Source organism: Malaclemys terrapin, assembly GCF_027887155.1.
Source record: "Malaclemys terrapin pileata isolate rMalTer1 chromosome 20 unlocalized genomic scaffold, rMalTer1.hap1 SUPER_20_unloc_1, whole genome shotgun sequence".
In the NCBI taxonomy this organism is placed as follows: Eukaryota; Metazoa; Chordata; order Testudines; family Emydidae; genus Malaclemys; species Malaclemys terrapin.
Window position 1 is genome coordinate 145,990 of NW_026530188.1, and position 16,931 is coordinate 162,920.

A 16,931-nucleotide genomic window follows, 5' to 3' on the forward strand; every position below is an offset into this window, starting at 1 on the left:
AGCGATAAGCAGGAGCAGCCCCGGGTACATCGCCCCGGGCGGGGTGTGTCCGACCGGGCCTTGAACTGCGGCCCTGGGAGCCGGTGCAGCGCTTTGCCCCTGTCTGGAGCCAGCCTAGAACCCCTGGGAGCCCCCCCAGCAACCTAGAACCTTCTCTGACCTGTCTCCTGAACCAGCCTAGAACCCCTGGGAGCCCACCAGCAACCTAGAACCTTCTCTGACCTGTCTCCTCAGCCAGCCTAGAACCCCTGGGAGCCCCCCCAGCAACCTAGAACCTTCTCTGACCTGTCTCCTCAGCCAGCCTAGTACCCCTGGGAGCCCACCAGCAACCTAGAACCTTCTCTGACCTGTCTCCTCAGCCAGCCTAGAACCCCTGGGAGCCCCCCAGCAACCTAGAACCTTCTCTGACCTGTCTCCTCAGCCAGCCTAGTACCCCTGGGAGCCCACCAGCAACCTAGAACCTTCTCTGACCTGTCTCCTCAGCCAGCTTAGACCCTCCCCCTCCTCAGCCAGCCTAGAACCCCTGGGAGCCCCCCAAGCAACCTAGAACCTTCTCTGACCTGTCTCCTGAGCCAGCCTAGAACCCCTGGGAGCCCCCCAAGCAACCTAGAACCTTCTCTGACCTGTCTCCTCAGCCAGCCTAGTACCCCTGGGAGCCCCCCAGCAACCTAGAACCTTCTCTGACCTGTCTCCTCAGCCAGCTTAGACCCTCCCCCTCCTCAGCCAGCCTGGAGCCCCCCAAGCAACCTAGAACCTTCTCTGACCTGTCTCCTGAGCCAGCCTAGAACCCCTGGGAGCCCCCCAAGCAACCTAGAACCTTCTCTGACCTGTCTCCTGAGCCAGCCTAGACCACCCACAACGTGAGACCATCGCTCCTTGTCCAGTTGCTGCTACCACTGAGAGCAGCCGAGCTCCATCCTCTTTGGAACCCCCCTCACGTAGTTGAAAGCAGCTATCAAATCCCCCCTCATTCTTCTCTTCTGCAGACTAAACAAGCCCAGTTCCTTCAGCCTCTCCTCATAAGTCATGTGCCCCAGCCCCCTAAACATTTTCGTTGCCCTCCGCTGGACTCTTTCCAATATTTCCACATCCTTCTTGTAGTGTGGGGCCCAAAACTGGACACAGTATTTCAGATGAGGCCTCACCAATGTCGAATAGAGGGGAACGATCACGTCCCTTGATCTGCTGGTAATGCCCCTACTTATACAGCCCAAAATGCCGTTAGCCTTCTTGGCAACAAGGGCACACTGTCGACTCATATCCAGCTTCTCGTCCATTGTGACCCCCAGGTCCTTTTCTGCAGAACTGCTGCTTAGCCACTCGGTCCCGAGCCTGTAGCAGTGTGTGGGATTCTTCCGTCCTAAGTGCAGGACTCTGCACTTGTCCTTGTTGAACCTCATCAGATTTCTTTTGGCCCAATCCTCCGATTTGTCTAGGTCCCTCTGTATCCGATCCCTACCCTCTAGTGTATCTACCACGCCTCCCAGTTTAGTGTCATCTGCAAACTTGCTGAGAGTGCAGTCCACGCCATCCTCCAGATCATTAATGAAGATATTGAACAAAACCGGCCCCAGGACCGACCCTTGGGGCACTCCACTTGAAACTGGCTGCCAACTAGACATGGAGCCATTGATCACTACCCGTTGAGCCCGACGATCTAGCCAGCTTTCTATCCACCTTACAGTCCATTCATCCAGCCCATACTTCCTTAACTTGCTGGCAAGAATACTGTGGGAGACAGTATCAAAAGCTTTGCTAAAGTCAAGGAATAACACATCCACTGTTTTCCCCTCATCCACAGAGCCAGTTATCTCCTCATAGAAGGCAATTAGGTTTGTCAGGCAGGACTTACCCTTGGTGAATCCATGCTGACTGTTCCCGATCACTTTCCTCTCCTCTAAGTGCTTCAGAATGGACTGAAGTGCCCCCTTCTGCCCCAGTGACACACCAGAGACCTGGGGGGGGCAATGGGTCCCGCCTTCCCCTCCAGCTGCTCCCCTGTGGGTGCTGGCCACCCCCGTGCCAGGTATCCGCCCCCCCATGTGCCAGCATCGCCCCCCAGACCCAGACACTCCCCCATGTGCCACCTTCCTCCCCCCGACCCAGATATCCCCCCCCATGTACCAGGGATCAGCCACTACCCCCCCCCCCCCCCAGGAGGCAGGAGCATAGTTGACTAAAGTAACTTTATTGCCTGGACACATTGAGCGTGCGGGGGGTGTGTGTGTGTGTGTGTGTGTCTGTGTGTGTGTGTGTGTGTGTGTTGTTAAATATTGACAGCATGGGGCCCAGGGGCGCACACCCCACCCAGAGCACCCCCCCCGGAAACAGGGCTGCAATGTCCCCCCAGCTCTTTTCCCCCTCTTGGCCCTGGTCCAGTATTAATAACTTAAAATAAATTACAGCGAGCAGCAGGTGCTGGGGGGGAGCATTGACACCCCCCCCCATGACGTACATGAACCTGCCCCCCTACACGGCTAAGGCGGGGGGCGGACACGAGACGGGGGGCAGGGGAAACGGGACCAGCTTTGGGGGAGCGGGGTGACCCCCCCCAATCTGGGGGAGGGGGGAGTCTCCCAGGCCTTAGAAGTGCCCTACAGAGCTGCCCCCGGGGCGGGGGGTGGAGAGAAGACGCCCCCGGGGAAGGTGGGGGTTGGGGTAGTGCCAGGCTTGGTCCCTGCTTGGGGCAGCAGCTGTGGGGTGGGGGGATTTGGGGGTGATGGGCCACAGCTGTTCCTGGTACTTAGGGAGGTACTGGATCGATGTGTGTGTAGGGGGGGTTGGTCCCAGAGGATGGGGGGGGTGGGGGGGAAGAGTCACAGCTGGCCCTGGTAGGGGGGACTGGTCCTGGTGCAGATGGGGGAGAAGTCACGGCTGGTCCCTGTGCTGGGGGGGCCCCAGCTGGCCCTGGCGGGGGGGTGTGTGTCACTGCTCGTCCTCCCCGAAGACGTGGCTCTGGCGCCGTTTCATGCTCTCAAAGTCAAAGGCGGCGCCGACCATGCGCCGGTAAATGTCCTTGATGTCGTCACAGGTCGTCTCAAAGTGGGTAGTGGCATCATATGACCGGGAGCAGAAAATCTGGGGGGGGGATGAACACGGTGTCACCTGGGGTGGTGGTGAGTTTGCACTCGCTCCCTTCCCTGCTCCCCCACCCCACGACACCCCCTACCTACCACGCATCCATCTCCCATCAGCACCAGGATACCCCCAGCCCAAGGGATACCCCTAATGCAGCATCAGAACAGCCAGGTGGGGTCAGACTAAGGGTCCATCTAGCCTTGTCTGCTGCTAGTGGCAATGCCAGGTGCCCCAGAGGGAATGACCAGAACAGGGAATCACCAAGTGATCCATCCCCTGTTGCTCATTCCCAGCTCCTGGCAAACAGAGACTAGGGACACCATCCCTGCCCATCCTGGCTAATAGCCACCGATGGACCTGTCCTCCATGAATTCATCTAGTTCTTTTTTGAACCCTGTTATGGTCTTGGCCTTCACAACATCCTCTGGCGAGGAGTTCCACAGGTTGACTGTGAGTTGTGTGAAGAAATACTTCCTTTTATTTGTTTTAAACCTGCTGCCTATTCATTACATTTGGTGACCCCTAGTTCTTGTGTTAGGAGAAGTAAATAACACTGCCTTATCTACTTTCTCAACAACAGTCATGATTTTATAGACCTCTATCATATCCCCCCTTAGTCGCCTCTTTTCCAAGCTGAAAAGTCCCAGTCTTATTAATCTCTCCTCATACGGCAGACGTTCCAGACCCCTAATTATTTTTGTTGCCCATTTCTGTATCTTTTCCAATTCAAATATATAATTTTGAGATGGGGCGACCACATCAGCACACAGTATTCAAGATGTGGACGTGCCGTGGATTTATATAGAGGCAACATAATATTTTCTGTCTTATTATCTCTCCCTTTCCTAATGATTCCCACCATTCTGGTCGCTTTTTTGGCTGCCGCTGCACATTGAGTGGATGTGTTCAGAGAACCAACCACAGTGACTCCAACCCCCCCTCTCCGGTAACAGCTAATTTAGCCCCATCGTTTTATACGTGGAGTTGGGATGATGTTTCCGATGTGCATCCCTCTGCATTTATCAACAGTGAATTTCCTCTGCCTTTTTGTTGCCCAGTCACCCGGTTTGTGAGACCCTTTCGTAGCTCTTCGCAGGCTGCCTGGGACTGAACTCTCCAGTAGTTTTGTATCATCTGCAGATTTTGCTGCCTTCCCCCAGCCCCCCCTCTCCCCAGCGCCCCCCTTCCCCAGCCCCCTCCTCCCCCAGCCCCCCCTTCCCCCTTCCCCAGCCCCCCCTTCCCCCAGCCCCTCCTCCCCCAGAGCCCTTCCCCCAGCCCCCCCCCTCCCCCCCTTCCCCAGCCCCCCCTTTCCCCAGCGCCCCCTCCCCCGCCCCCCCCTTCCCCAGCCCCCCCTTTCCCCAGCGCCCCCCTTCCCCAGCCCCCTCTTTCCCCAGCGCCCTCCCCCAGCCCCCCTCAGAGCAGCTCCTGCTTACACAGTCTAGCAAGGGGGGGGGGGAGATGGGACGTCCCACAAGGGGGGGGGGGAGATGGGACGTCCCACAAGGGGGGGGGAGATGGGACGTCCCACAAGGGGGGGGGGGGGGGGGGAGATGGGAATTCCCTGCAGGGGCGCTCACCTGGCTCTCCGTGCCATCGTCCATGGGCTCGTACAAGTCACTGATGGCCACAAACCTGCCGGGGAAGAGGGGGGAGGGTGAGTCACACTCACACAGTCCCCACCAGAGGCCTTTACCCCCCACCCCAGCTCCTCCCTCCCCCGCTTTCCAGCTCACCTGGCGAAGCAGAATCTCCCCATCCCCCACACGGACCTTTCCCCCCGGGGGGCTCTGCACCTCAGGCAGCACCCTGGGGGCCCCCCTCATTCACCGATCGTGCGTTTGGTACAAAGTCGTGGGGCGGGGCGTGCGGCGAGTCCGGGTCTGCTCGGCTTTATCGTCCGGTGGGCCAGCCCAGGGCCATGACGGGGGCTGGGAGATGCCCATAGAGGGACATCCAGGCTAGTGGGTTTGGGGGGCTGCACCCCAGGTACCCCATCAGACCCCCCACACACTGAGTTCCAAGCTCCCCAGCTCCCTCCTTGCCCTATTCCCCCCCACAATTCCCAGCCCTTTACCCGGCTCCCTACCCCCCCCCCGGCCTCACTTCTGGTCGATGGGCTCCAGCAGCTGCAGCGCCGGCTCCACCTCCCGCTCTGGCTCCGACGTCTCCACCGTAGTGCTGACAATGGCGATGAACTTCCCGGGCGCGGCCACGTTGTGGGCCCAGGAAACCAGACAGACGTAGATATCTGGGGAGGGGGGGATGGGTCGTGAGGCTTCGTAGAAATAGCGGGCGTGCCTCAGTTTCCCCCAGAGGCTGCCCAGTTAACGAGGGGCCAGGGAGACGAGGAAATGCAGCTGGCGACACCCCCACAGCGACCCAGTCGTCTGTACAGGCCTGCGGGATGCTCAGTGTGGTGGCCCCCGCCCAGCACTGCACCCCTCCCCCGTGGCTCAGCCCCCCCCCACCCAGCACTGCCCCCGTGGGATGCCCTGACTGCCTGCACCCCGTCCCCCCGCAGCTCCGCCCCACGTGATGCCGCAGCGGGGTGGGAGCTCCCAGGGGACAGCCCCAGCCCCCCCGTTCCCGGCGCTGACCCGACTTGCGGCCCAGCTGGTTCTGGGCAGGATGACCTGGCAGGAACCGGCCTCACTGGTGCCGTGGATGGGGTGGCTCAGGATGCAGATGACCCGGACGACGCGGCCGGCCCTGCGGACTCGCTCTGGCACGTAGCTGGGGTCACAGATCAGCTGTTTGCACCGCGCCACCTGGGGGGACAGGAATTCAGCCCCTCCCAGGCCTAAGCCCAGAGAGACAGGGGGAAAGCCCCAACCCGACTCCCCCCTCCCCCCCGGCATCCCCCAGATTCCCTGCTGGGTAAAGCGACCCCCCCAAGGGGTACCCCAAAGCAGAGCCAGGAACCGGGCCGGGGAGGACAGGCAACCCCTCCCCCAGGAGAAGGAGAACTGGGGGTAGCCACTGGGGGTTGGGCCTGAGCCCCTCCCAGGGAAGAGGCGCCCCAAACCCAGCCCCCTATCGGACAAGCAAGCCCCCCGATAACCCCAGGCAGGGGGCACTGATGGAAACCAGAGAACCCCCCTTCAGATTTAACGAGGGGCCTAGTGGGGAACCCCCCAAAATCACTGTGTGTGTTGGGCTGGTGCCTACCCCCTGCACACCCTGCTCACCTCCCCCTCCGATCGGACCCCCACGACCCGGCCGTTCTCCATCACGATCTCGTCCACGGGCTTGTTGAGCATGTAGGTGCCCCCGTAGATCGCGGCTGAGCCTAGAGGGGGACAGAGACCTTGGAGATCAGGCGCCGCCCCCCTTGGATCCCACCCGACGCCCCCCCCCCCGAGCTCTCTGCCATCCCTCCATGCCCCCACTCACCTGGCGAACCCTTGGGGCAGCTCCCCCAGCCCGTAGAGCGGGTAGAGGTAGGGGCTCTTCCCATAGCGGGCCAGCGACTCGCTGTACAGCTTGATCCGGTTAATGGTCTCTAGACAGGGCTGGTCCAGGTAACTGTGGGGAGAGACGGGGTGAGGGGGGCCCAGGGCTGGGCTGCGGGTCGGGAGTGAGGGGCACCGGCAGAGCTGGGGTGGGGGGTCCAGGGCAGGGGGTTTCATATTTCATATGACTAGTGTGAGTGCCTCAGTTTCCCCACAAGCTGCATGGGTAATTAGGCAGGGTCGGGGGGGTTGATCTTTGCAGAGACCCAGAGGTGCCCGGCTGGCAGGGGCTGGGCCCCCCAGAAGACCATGGCCACGCCCTTGTGTGGATATTTGGGGCAACCCCTGGGCAGGAAGCCGGCCGGGGACCCGCTGGGGGACCAAAGCGCCAGGACAAAGCGCCAGGCGGAGCCGGAGCAGGAACTTTAGAGCCAGGGTGAGGGGGGCGCCCCCCCCACCCCCGCTGGGGCTCTGACCCAGGGGGACTCGCTGCAGGGACGTGACCACCCCCGAACTGGGCACGGCCCCCCCCGGGAGCGGCTCCGGAGCACGACTCACTCGTCGGTGCGGTACAGCGCCAGCGCGTGGCCCGTGAAGTCGATCACGTCCTGCCCCAGGTCAAAGCGCTCGTACACGTCCCGCATGGGGGTCCCGCGGGGGTCGACCCCCTCCAGCGTCTGGGGCTCGTTCTCATCAAAATTAGCCACGAAGACGAGGAACTTCCGGAACCGGCGCTTCTCGAACATGCCCATGAGATCTGCGGGGGGTGAGGGGGTTGTTAGTGTGGGGGGGATGGGGTGGCGGTGGCTGGAGGGCACGGGGGTGGGGAGAGAGGTGCCATGTGCGGGGAGAAAACCAGGCTGGGGGGCTTACATCACCCCAGGGGATGGGGATATGGGGGGGGTCAGAGGGCACGATCCCCTTGCGGGGGGGGGCACTAACTCCCCCCAGTCTGGGGGGGGGGGGATGGATAGCAGCAGGTCCCCAGAGCAGTGAGGGACTTCCCTCAGGGGGAGGGGCCCCTTGGGGGGACAGCGGGGGTGGGACAGGAGTCCTAGGAAGGGGAGCGGTGGGGGGTCCCCTCGGAGGGGGCAGTGGGGGGGTCACTCACTGGACGCCAGCGCCTCGGTCTCGGTGGAGGGCACCTTGTGTACCTGCCCCGCCCTGTAGACGAAGCTCCCTTCCACCACCTTGAAGTCCAGGTACCGGGTCACCTCCGTGTACAGCAGCATCTTCACCAGTTGGCCTGGGGGTGGGGGGGACTACGGTGAGGGGGAGGGAGTGGAGCGACACCCCCCCCCCCCCCCCAGCCCCACACGAGTTCCCCAGAACCTCAACTCCCCTCACATGCGAGGCCCCTGCTCCCCCGGACCCCCTTTACCGTTGGCCATGAGGAATTTGGGGATCAGGTCGACGTTCCAGTCCCGGCCGCGCCCCATGGACTCAGGGGGCCCCTCGGGGAGCCCGAAGCGTTTATACAGCTGGGGGGGGAGGGAGAGAGAGTTAGAGTCACCTGTCCCAGCCCCCTGCCCTCTGGGGCACCCCTACCCCCCAAGCCAGCCCCCACATCCTCCCGCTGGTGAACTCTCCCCCACTCTCCTTCCTGATGAGCCCCCTGCACCTCCAAACCAGCCCACCTCCTCCCACTGGGGAACCCCCTGCACCCCAAAACCAGCCCCCCACCTCAAACCCTGTCCTTCTAAGAGACCCCCATGCCCCCCAACAGACCCCATCTTGAACCAGCCCCCACATCAAACCCCCTTCCGCTGGGGCCTACACCCCCAAATCAGCCCCCCCTGAGACCCACTCCCCGCTGCCCCCCCATCACCCCAAGGCCCAGCCCCTCACCTCCTCCAGGGGGGGTGATGGAGGAGCTCTCTCCCCCATAGTAGGGGTTCCGGTCCATGTGCAGAACCTTCTTCCCGTTCACCGACATGATCCCGGACAGGATGCATTCCTGAAGGGCGGGGGGGGGGGGGGGTCAGTGCCGCCTCAGAGCCCCGGCTCCCATCTGGCCCTGGGGTGGGGGGTCGGCGGCTGGGTGGGGGCAGGGAATGGGGCCCTTCTCCCTTCCCTCGAGATGGGGCAAGAGGCTGAGGGGAGCTGACGCAGGGTCAGGAGCTGGGATGTTGGAAGGGGGGCAGGGTTACATATGGGGTGCAGTGGGGGGCACCCACTGCGGCAGGAGTGGGGCAGCCCAGTTGTACCTGATGTGCTGAGGGGGGTAGTGACTGTCGGGGAGGCAGCTTTGGGGTGCAAAGGGAAGACGCCCCCAGCTACCAAGACCTGGGTGGGGGTGGTAAGGGGGGACTTCACGGCCCCATTGGCTGGTGCAAGGGGCCAGCACATGGGGGGGGCTCTGTGATCCTGGAGGGGCTGACAGAGGGGGAGCTGGGGGGGGTCACTTCCCACCTCTTCCTTGGCAAAGATGCAGCGGGGAGATAAATGGGGGGACTACCCCATTTTCAGGGTGCTGGGGGAGCAGGGCGCACTGGGGGACAGGTGGGGGCTGAAGGACGGGTGATGGGTTAGGGAGGGGGAATGGAGGTGCACGGAGTGGGGAGCACACTGGGGAAGGTTCCACTAAGAATCTAGTGGTGTGCCCGGGGTGGGGTGCCCAGAAATCGGAGCAATAGAGGGGTGCATGGAGAGGAGACGCAAGGGGGAACAGGGAGGTATTACCATGGGGGGCTGAGGGACACTGGGGTAGGAGGAGCGAGACATGGGGGGGGGGAGCAGAGGTTGCAATGGAGGGGTCTAGCCGGGTTCCCTGGAGATGGGTGCAGTGGAGGAGTTGCAGTGGGGCACATTAGGGACTGCAATGGGGGGCCGTGTCAGGGGTGCCAAGGGGGATGTGCATGCGGTGCAGGGCACACAGGAGGTTCAGTGGGGGGTTGCACTGGGGGAGTTGCAATCAGGGCCGGCTCCAGGGTTTTGGCCGCCCCAAGCAGCCAAAAAAAACAAACAAAAGCGATTGCGATCTGCGGCAATTCTTCGGCGGGAGGTCCTCCGTCCGCCAATTGCCGCCGAATACCTGGACCTGCCGCCCCTCTCCGGAGCGGCTGCCCCAAGCACCTGTTTGCCAGACTGGTGCCTGGAGCCAGCCCTGATTGCAATAGGGAGGCCGCAGGGGGTTCCCACACCCGGGGGTGCAATAGGGGGGGTGCATAAGGGGCTGTAGGGGGGTGCCGCACCTGGGGGTGCAATGGGGGGTTTCATTGGGGGAGTTGCACTGGGGATTGCAAGGGGGCTGCATTGGGGGGCCCGCACCCTGGCGTGCAATGGGGGCTCTGGGGATGCAATGGGGGGGTTGCATTGGGGGGTGCAAGGGGGGCTCTGGGGATGCAATGGGGGGGTTGCATTGGGGGAATTGCACTGGGGGGTGCAAGGGGGGGCTCTGGGGATGCAATGGGGGGGTTGCATTGGGGGAATTGCACTGGGGGGTGCAAGGGGGGCTGCATTGGGGGAATTGCACTGGGGGGTGCAAGGGGGGGCTCTGGGGATGCAATGGGGGGCTGCATTGGGGGCCCGCACCCCGGGGTGCAAGGGGGGCTCTGGGGGGCTGCAGGGGGGCCCGGGCCCACCCCCGGACTCACGCTCAGCCCCGTGCCCAGCACGATCACGTCGTAGGCCTCGTCCATGGCGGCGGGTCCGGAGCCGCCTCCCCCCGCCCCGCGCGGAGCCAGGCTGGGTGGCAGCGCCGCCCGCTCCGGATCCCTCCGCCAGGAAACGAGTCCCCGGCGAGAGCACATGACACGCCCCCCTCCGCTGCAGGCAAACCCCCGCTCAGGGCCTTTTCACCGCCAGAGGTGGGAACCCTCCGCCAATAAATACAGCACCGCATCCCTCCGCCGACAAAACTAATCCCGGTTCAATATTGTAGCGTAGCCTTCTCTGCCGAAAGAGAAAAGCCCCAGATTCTTCCGCCGAATAAATGAGTTCCTATACTCAGCCGCTTGAGCTTGTCTCCGTCCGCCAGAGAACAAAGTCCCACGTTTATTTCTCTCCATGACTACGCCAGATCCTTCCGCCACAACTGAGGCCCACAGCGAGACAGCACCCCCGCTCCCTCCGCCAGAGAAAGAAGTCCCAGGCCCCTCCCGGCCCCCTACGAGCCCCGGACAGACAGACGGACACAGCAGCTGGGCCCAGACACGATTTATTCAGGGGCTGTGGGGAGAGGAGGGGGGGCCAGGGCCCCCAATAAATAAGAAACAGCCCCCAGTGGGGGGGGCAGGGTTAGAGCTTGTGTGGAGCTTGGGGCAGAGTGGGGGGGGGGCTACACGGGCCCCACTGCACAGAGCCTGGGGAGGGGCACACACAGCTCAGGCCCCCGTGCAGAGCCTGGGGGTCCCAGCTGGGGGGGGGGGGGAGGAGAAGAGCAGGGTCCAGGGGAGGGGTACACACAGCTCAGGCCCCCTTGCAGAGCCTGGGGGTCCCAGCTCAGGGGAGGGGGGTGGAAAAGAGAAGAGCAGGGTCCGGGGGAGGGGCGCACACAGCTCAGGCCCCCGCGCAGAGCCTGGGGGTCCCAGCTCAGGGGGAGCAGGACCCAGCCCCACCCTACTCGCCCTGGGGCACGGCGATGGTGGCCCCCTTGGGGTCGTCGAAGCGGTCCATGGTCTTGAGGCCCAGCAGCATGTGGAGGCCGCAGGCGAAGATAGCGCCGAGCAGCAGGGCCGTGAGCAGCCCCATCCAGGTGCCCGGCGCGAAGAACCCGGCGCAGTCGCTGGCGTAGGAGAACTGCAGGCCCGTCACGTTGAACCCCTGCAGCTGGGGGGGAAGAAGCGGTTAGATTTAGCCAGGCTCCGAGCCCCCCCGAGCCAGGAGAGAACCCAGGCGTCCCAGCCGGTACCTGCACATCCTGGAGCAGCACCCCCCAGCTGGGGCTGGGGCCGTGGGGCTGGAGGCCGGCCCCGAAGCCCGGCAGGCTGCTGAGGTGGGCGCAGTGCCAGGAATAGTTGCTGGGGGCCGTCACCTGCGAGGCGTTGAAGACAGTGGGCCTGGCCGAGGGCGTCGCCAGCTCCAGACGGCTCAGCTGGAACCAGTCCCGGCCCGAGACAGGAAACCGCCGGCTGGTCATGTGGAACCTGGAGGGGCGGGGGGGAGGGACGGCTCATCCAGACATACCCCAGCCAGAACCCCCTGAGCCTTCAGCCAGGCCCCTCAAAGCCACCTGAGGGCCAGACAGACCCCCAGAGACCCCCAAGGGTCAGCACTGAGTCAGCCCAAAGCTCCAACCGTGGCCAGTGCCAGGGGCCCCAGAGAATGAACAGAACCGGTACCATCAAGTGATCCATCCCCTGTGATCCAGCCAGATCCCCCCAGACACCAGCAACCTCCCCCCACTTACCACCTCCCGACATATCCCAGCACCCCCAGAGCCTCCAAGTCAATGTAGCGACACCCCCCAGGAGACAGCACACGTCTCTCCCAGGCCTAGCCAGCCCCCCAAATACTCACGTGACAGTCAGAGGGGACCCCAGAACATTCGCATACTTCAGCACCAGCCTGGATAGGGGAACAGAGACAGTGACCCCAGTGGTGCCCCACACTCCCAACCAGCAGCCCCCTATCAGCCCAGCCCTGGGCTCCCCCCAGCTCTGCCTGTGCCCCTCACTCCTGACCCGCACCCCCTGGTAGCCCAAGCCTAAGCCCCCCACCACTGCAGTGCCCCTCACTCCCGATCCGCAGCCTCACTCTCACCGGGAGTCATTGGAGCTCCAGGATGAGCCGCTCACATCAACGGAGGCCTCAGCCCCGAACGTCTGGGGCGTCAGGTCGACCCACTTGCTGCCCTGGACCACGGAGAAGTTCTGGGCCCAGAAGAGGATCCGGGGCTCACCGGTCAGGGGGTACCGCACTGGGGGATACTGTGCTGGTGCTGGGGTCGGCTTCTGCAGCAGCTGGCGGCCCACTCCCCCGGGGGCCACCCCAGAGACGTCCCGGAGAACCTGGGGAGAAGGCTGGGTGAGAGCTGGGGGGCAGCGGAGTACCCGGGGGGCCCAGCTCAGGGGTTAGGGCAGGTCTCTGGGAACGGGGGTTGTCAGTGTGAATGGGACATACCCAGGAGAGGTGCATGGCCAGGGTGCCAGATATGGGGATGTACCCAAGGGGCCCCCCCAGCCAGGGGAGGAGGGTCAGTGGGGGGACATACCCCTGAGGGGGCCCTGGCGGGGGGGGGGGGGGGAAGAGAGAAGAGATGTACCCGTGAGGGGGCTCCGGCTGTCAGCAGCGCCGTGTAGGGCACGTCCTCCTCCTTCAAGGCGCTGAGCACCTGCCCAATGATCTCATCTGGGGCAGACACATCAGGGGTTAACAGCACTGCCCCCTGGCCCCACTGCCTCCCCAGCTAACCCCTCAGCCAGCCCCCAAACACTGACCCACCCTACCCCAGGGGCTGTGGAGGGAATACTCCCCACACCAATTTGGGCACTTCAGGGGGGAAATGGGGAGTACCCAGCAATGAGGGGAGGGGCCCCTGGATACAAAGGGTGGCTGGAAGACCCAGCCATGGGGGGCAGAGGACCCAGGATTGGGGTAGGGAAGGGGCCCTGGGGAGCCAGACTCACCGTTGCTCATCAGCACCTCCTTGGGGGCCATGAGGCTGGAGCTGGAGATGAAGAGAAGCACATCAGGGGAAGGTGCCAGAGGGCACCCCCCCATGTGGTCCCCATGCTGGGACCTCCAGCCCCACATTCCCGCATGCCAGCCAGTCACAGCGTCTCAAGCCCCCCACTCTCCAAGGGGTGAACCCAGAGCCATGGACACAGACCTGGGCAGTGCAGGGCAGGCAGGCCAGGCCGTGGCATGAACAAGGGGCAGCTGGACCAGCAGCAGGGCGGGCAGGCCAGGCCAGGCCAGGGGGGCACATACCCAGCGGTGTAGGGCAGCCGCACCAGCAGCAGGCCGGGCAGGCCAGGCCGGGGGACAGAGACATGGGGCACGTACCCAGCGGTGTAGGGCAGCCGCACCAGCAGCAGGGCGGGCAGGCCAGGCCAGGGGGGACGTACCCAGCGGTGTAGGGCAGCCGCACCAGCAGCAGGGCGGGCAGGCCAGGCCAGGGGGGCACATACCCAGCGGTGTAGGGCAGCCGCACCAGCAGCAGGCCGGGCAGGCCAGGCCGGGGGACAGAGACATGGGGCACGTACCCAGCGGTGTAGGGCAGCCGCACCAGCAGCAGGGCGGGCAGGCTGGCATTGAGGCGAAGCTCCCTCAGGGTGCCCGGCTCCACATGCAGGGGGCTCAGCCCCATCTTCTCTTTCAGCAGCCCCAAGACGCTGGCAGCCGCCGCCCCCTGCACAGCTGGGAGCACCAGTGTTGAGGGGGCCCCCGCCAGGGCGCTCTGTGTGTGGGGGAGGGAAGAGTTAGAGACAGGCACCTGACCCACAGCCCTTCACCCCCGACCATCAGGGTCCCTTACCCCACCCTGCAGAACCTGCCACCCCCCAACCCACAGCCCCATCACGGCCTCTCACTCCTGAGCCACGGCCCCGCCACCTATCCCCCTCCCAGCCCCACCAGTTCTGTCCGGACCCCCCTTGCTCACCTCCAGGCTGGGGAAAGCGCTGTCGGGCTTGTTGCCGAAGACCCCCCCATACGCTGTGAAATCCTCCAGGCTGAGCTGGGCAGGGGGGCAAAAGGACATTAATGGGGGGTGATTTGAGGCCCCCCCCAGGCCCAGCTCCCTCCCCACTGGGCATGATACATGTATTATTTGGGGGAAGGGGGTAGTACAGAAGCTGGAATCTCATAGGGAGATCAGTCACTGATCACATGATGGGCTGGGCTCACTTCCCCTTACAGAGGGGCTGTGAGGGGAGAGGACAAGCAGGAGCAACCTCCTCCCCCTCCCACCCCCCAGTGACAGGGCCCGGGCTGGATTCTGGGAGCCCTGTGGGGCTGCCCCCCGCCAAAGTAATTGCCCCCATAGTCCCCAGGGAGCTGGGGACCCCAGACACCCCAGCAGTCGGGAGGCTCCCCCACAGACCCCCAACCCACCTGGCAACAGGCGGAAGCACCCAGCTGCTGCCCCAGGCCAGAACCCCCAGGCTGAGCCCCACGAGCACAGCGGGGTAGGAGCAAGACAGATAAGTGCATTGTGGGGGGGACAGTAGAAGGCCGAGGTACTTGGGGGGCAGGGGTGTTGTGGGGTTCACTGGGGCAGGAAGACGGGAATCTTTAGGGCCAAAGGGTATTTGGGGGGCCCAGAGGCCAGGCAGGGGGGACCCCCTGGGACCTTGTAGGGCTCCCTGTATTTCAGGGGGCCCAGAGGCCAGGTAAGGGGACCCCCACAGGGGGACATAGAATCCTAGGACTGGAAGGGACCTCAAGAGGTCTCCAGTCCGGTCCCCTGCACTTATGGCAGGGCTAAGGATCATCCAGCCCAGCCCATCCCATCCCTGACAAGGGTTTGTCCAACCTGCTTTTAAAAGCCCCCACAGCCCCCCCGGGGCGATTTGTTCCAGCGCTTAGCCACCCTGACAGGAAGTTTTCCCTAACGCCCCCCAAAGCCTCTCTTCTCCAAACTAAAACCAGGGGCTTCAGTCTTACCCGCATAGCGCCATGTTTTCTAGCCCTCAGATCTGTGTTTTGCTCTCTGGACGGTCTCCAGTTTGCCCAGGTCTTTCCTGAACCGCGGGGCCCAGCTCTGGACACAGGCCCGCAGCCGGGGCCTTGTGAGCGGGGGCAGAATCACTGCTGGTGTCTGGCCTGCGACACTCCTGCTGACACAGCCCAGCACGATATTGGCTCCCCCGCAGTGTAGCCTTATTGACTCATATTTAGCTTGTGATCCACTGACAGCCCCAGATCCCTTTCCCCGGTACTCCTGCCTGGGCCGCCATTGCCCATTTGGGCATGGGGGGCAGCTGTATGTGGGGGGAGGGGGAGGGCAGAGGCCAGGCAGGGCCTCTCCAAGGACACGGGGGGCCGGCTGGCTGTACTAGGGGGCCCAGAGGCCGGGCAGAGAAGACATGGGGGGGGCCTGTGCTGGGGAGCCCAGAGGCCAGTGGGGGGAAGAGGAAGGGGTGCCCAGGGGCCGGAGGGACCCAGCTTGGGGGGGGAAGAGGCAGGGGGACGGGGGAGAAGAGACATGGGGGGGCCGAGGGGACCCAGAGGCCGGGCAGGGGGGGTGGGGAAGAGACGGGGGGACAGGGAAGAGACGGGGGGACAGGACTGGGGAGGGAAGAGGCGGGGGGGCTGGGAGGACAGGACTGGGGAGGAAGAAGCATGGGGCGCTAGGGGGGCCCGGCTGCGCTAGGGTCTCACCCGCTCCTGCAGGAAGAGCAGGACATTGCGGGGGCCCCGCTCCAGCGCAGGGGTGAGGAGCGCACTCAGCTGGGCCGCGCCGACCACGTGTCCCTCGTAGCTGTCGGCCAGGGGGGGCCAGAGGGAGCTGGGGGGGGACACAGGAGGGTCAGAGGGCGACAGCGCCACCCTGCCCCCCAGCAGAGAGCCCCCCTCACTGCCCCCCCAAGCAATGACCCCCCCCCCAGCCCCGGCAGAGACCCCCCCGAACCAATGACCCCCCCCGCCCGGCCCCGCCCCCCAGGCAGAGACCCCCCCCTCACTGCCCCCGCCCCTCCAGCAATGACCCCCCCGCCCCCCAGCAGAGACCCCCCCCCACTGCCCCCGCCCGGCCCCGCCCCCCAGGCAGAGAGCCCCCCTCACTGCCCCCGCCCCCCAGGCAGAGACCCCCCCCTCACTGCCCCCGCCCCCCCCAAGCAATGACCCCCCCCAGGCAGAGACCCCCCCCCCCACTGCCCCCGCCCGGCCCCGCCCCCACCTGTGGCCGGACCAGCCCAGCAGCGGGACCCGCTCGGCGCGCGCCGCCCCCAGCACCAGCCCCGCAAGCACCAGCTGCGCCGCCGCCATCTTGGGCACTGTCCCCACCGGCGTCCGCCACCGGGCCTTGGCCACTGCCGCCGCCCCGCCCCTTGACCCCTCCTGCCAATCACAGCGCGGGCTGCCCTGCCTCGCTACGCCTATCACAGCAATGGCCGCCCCACCCCGCCAATCACAGCGCGGGCCGCGCCAACGGCGACCAATCACAGCGCGGGGAAGCGGAGAGCCAGCCAATAGCAGCGCCCCGCTACGCCCCAGGAGAGGGGATGTTGGGGGGCTGCCCCCCAGGAGAGGGGATGTTGGGGGGCTGCTCCCCCCAGGGCCCCACAGGGGAAGGACCCAGCAGCTCAGCCCCCACGGTTACTTGGGGGTCAGGCCCCAACCACCCATCGCCGGGAGACTTGAACCCCTGTACACCCGGCGGGTGGGGAAACCGAGTCACAGCCACGGGGTGCTACAAACACAGGGGGCCGGAGCCAGCTCGCAGTCCCCAGCCACGTTCCGGCCAGCACGGTGCCCACCAGCTCTGCCGGCTTCTCCTCCCGCCCCCACGGCCCC

The 16,931-nt window shown here is 64.7% G+C and overlaps 2 protein-coding genes across 2 annotated transcripts; both read right to left on the bottom strand.

Moving 5' to 3' along the window:
* Positions 1–2,172: 2,172 nt before the first annotated feature.
* Positions 2,173–10,245, bottom strand: GDI1 (GDP dissociation inhibitor 1). The gene is given in 13 exon segments (XM_054014927.1): positions 2,173–3,078; positions 4,656–4,710; positions 5,182–5,326; positions 5,676–5,699; positions 5,702–5,846; positions 6,267–6,365; positions 6,471–6,603; positions 7,089–7,287; positions 7,642–7,776; positions 7,912–8,011; positions 8,379–8,390; positions 8,392–8,487; positions 10,127–10,245. Coding segments are annotated over 13 exon segments (1,341 nt in total). The 5' UTR covers positions 10,172–10,245; the 3' UTR covers positions 2,173–2,925.
* A 428-nt stretch (positions 10,246–10,673) lies between these two features.
* ATP6AP1 (ATPase H+ transporting accessory protein 1) lies at positions 10,674–16,426 on the bottom strand. The gene is made up of 10 exons (XM_054014916.1): positions 16,315–16,426; positions 15,798–15,924; positions 14,077–14,151; positions 13,679–13,872; positions 13,100–13,140; positions 12,736–12,821; positions 12,234–12,481; positions 11,991–12,038; positions 11,383–11,617; positions 10,674–11,300 (listed from the first exon to the last, which is right to left on the bottom strand). Exons 1-10 carry the CDS (start codon positions 16,401–16,403, stop codon positions 11,091–11,093), a joined length of 1,353 nt encoding a protein of 450 aa, XP_053870891.1. The 5' UTR covers positions 16,404–16,426; the 3' UTR covers positions 10,674–11,090.
* Between the last annotated feature and the right edge of the window lie 505 nt (positions 16,427–16,931).

Coding starts and splice junctions, on each gene's coding strand:
- ATP6AP1 (XM_054014916.1), bottom strand. CDS start 16,403: ATGGCGGCGGCGCAGCTGGTGCTTGCGGGGCTGGTGCTGGGGGCGGCG. Junction 15,925..16,314: donor CTGGGCTGGTCCGGCCACAG/GTGGGGGCGGGG, acceptor GTCCCCCCCCAG/CTCCCTCTGGCCCCCCCTGG. Junction 13,873..14,076: donor GCGCTTTCCCCAGCCTGGAG/GTGAGCAAGGGG, acceptor CCCCACACACAG/AGCGCCCTGGCGGGGGCCCC.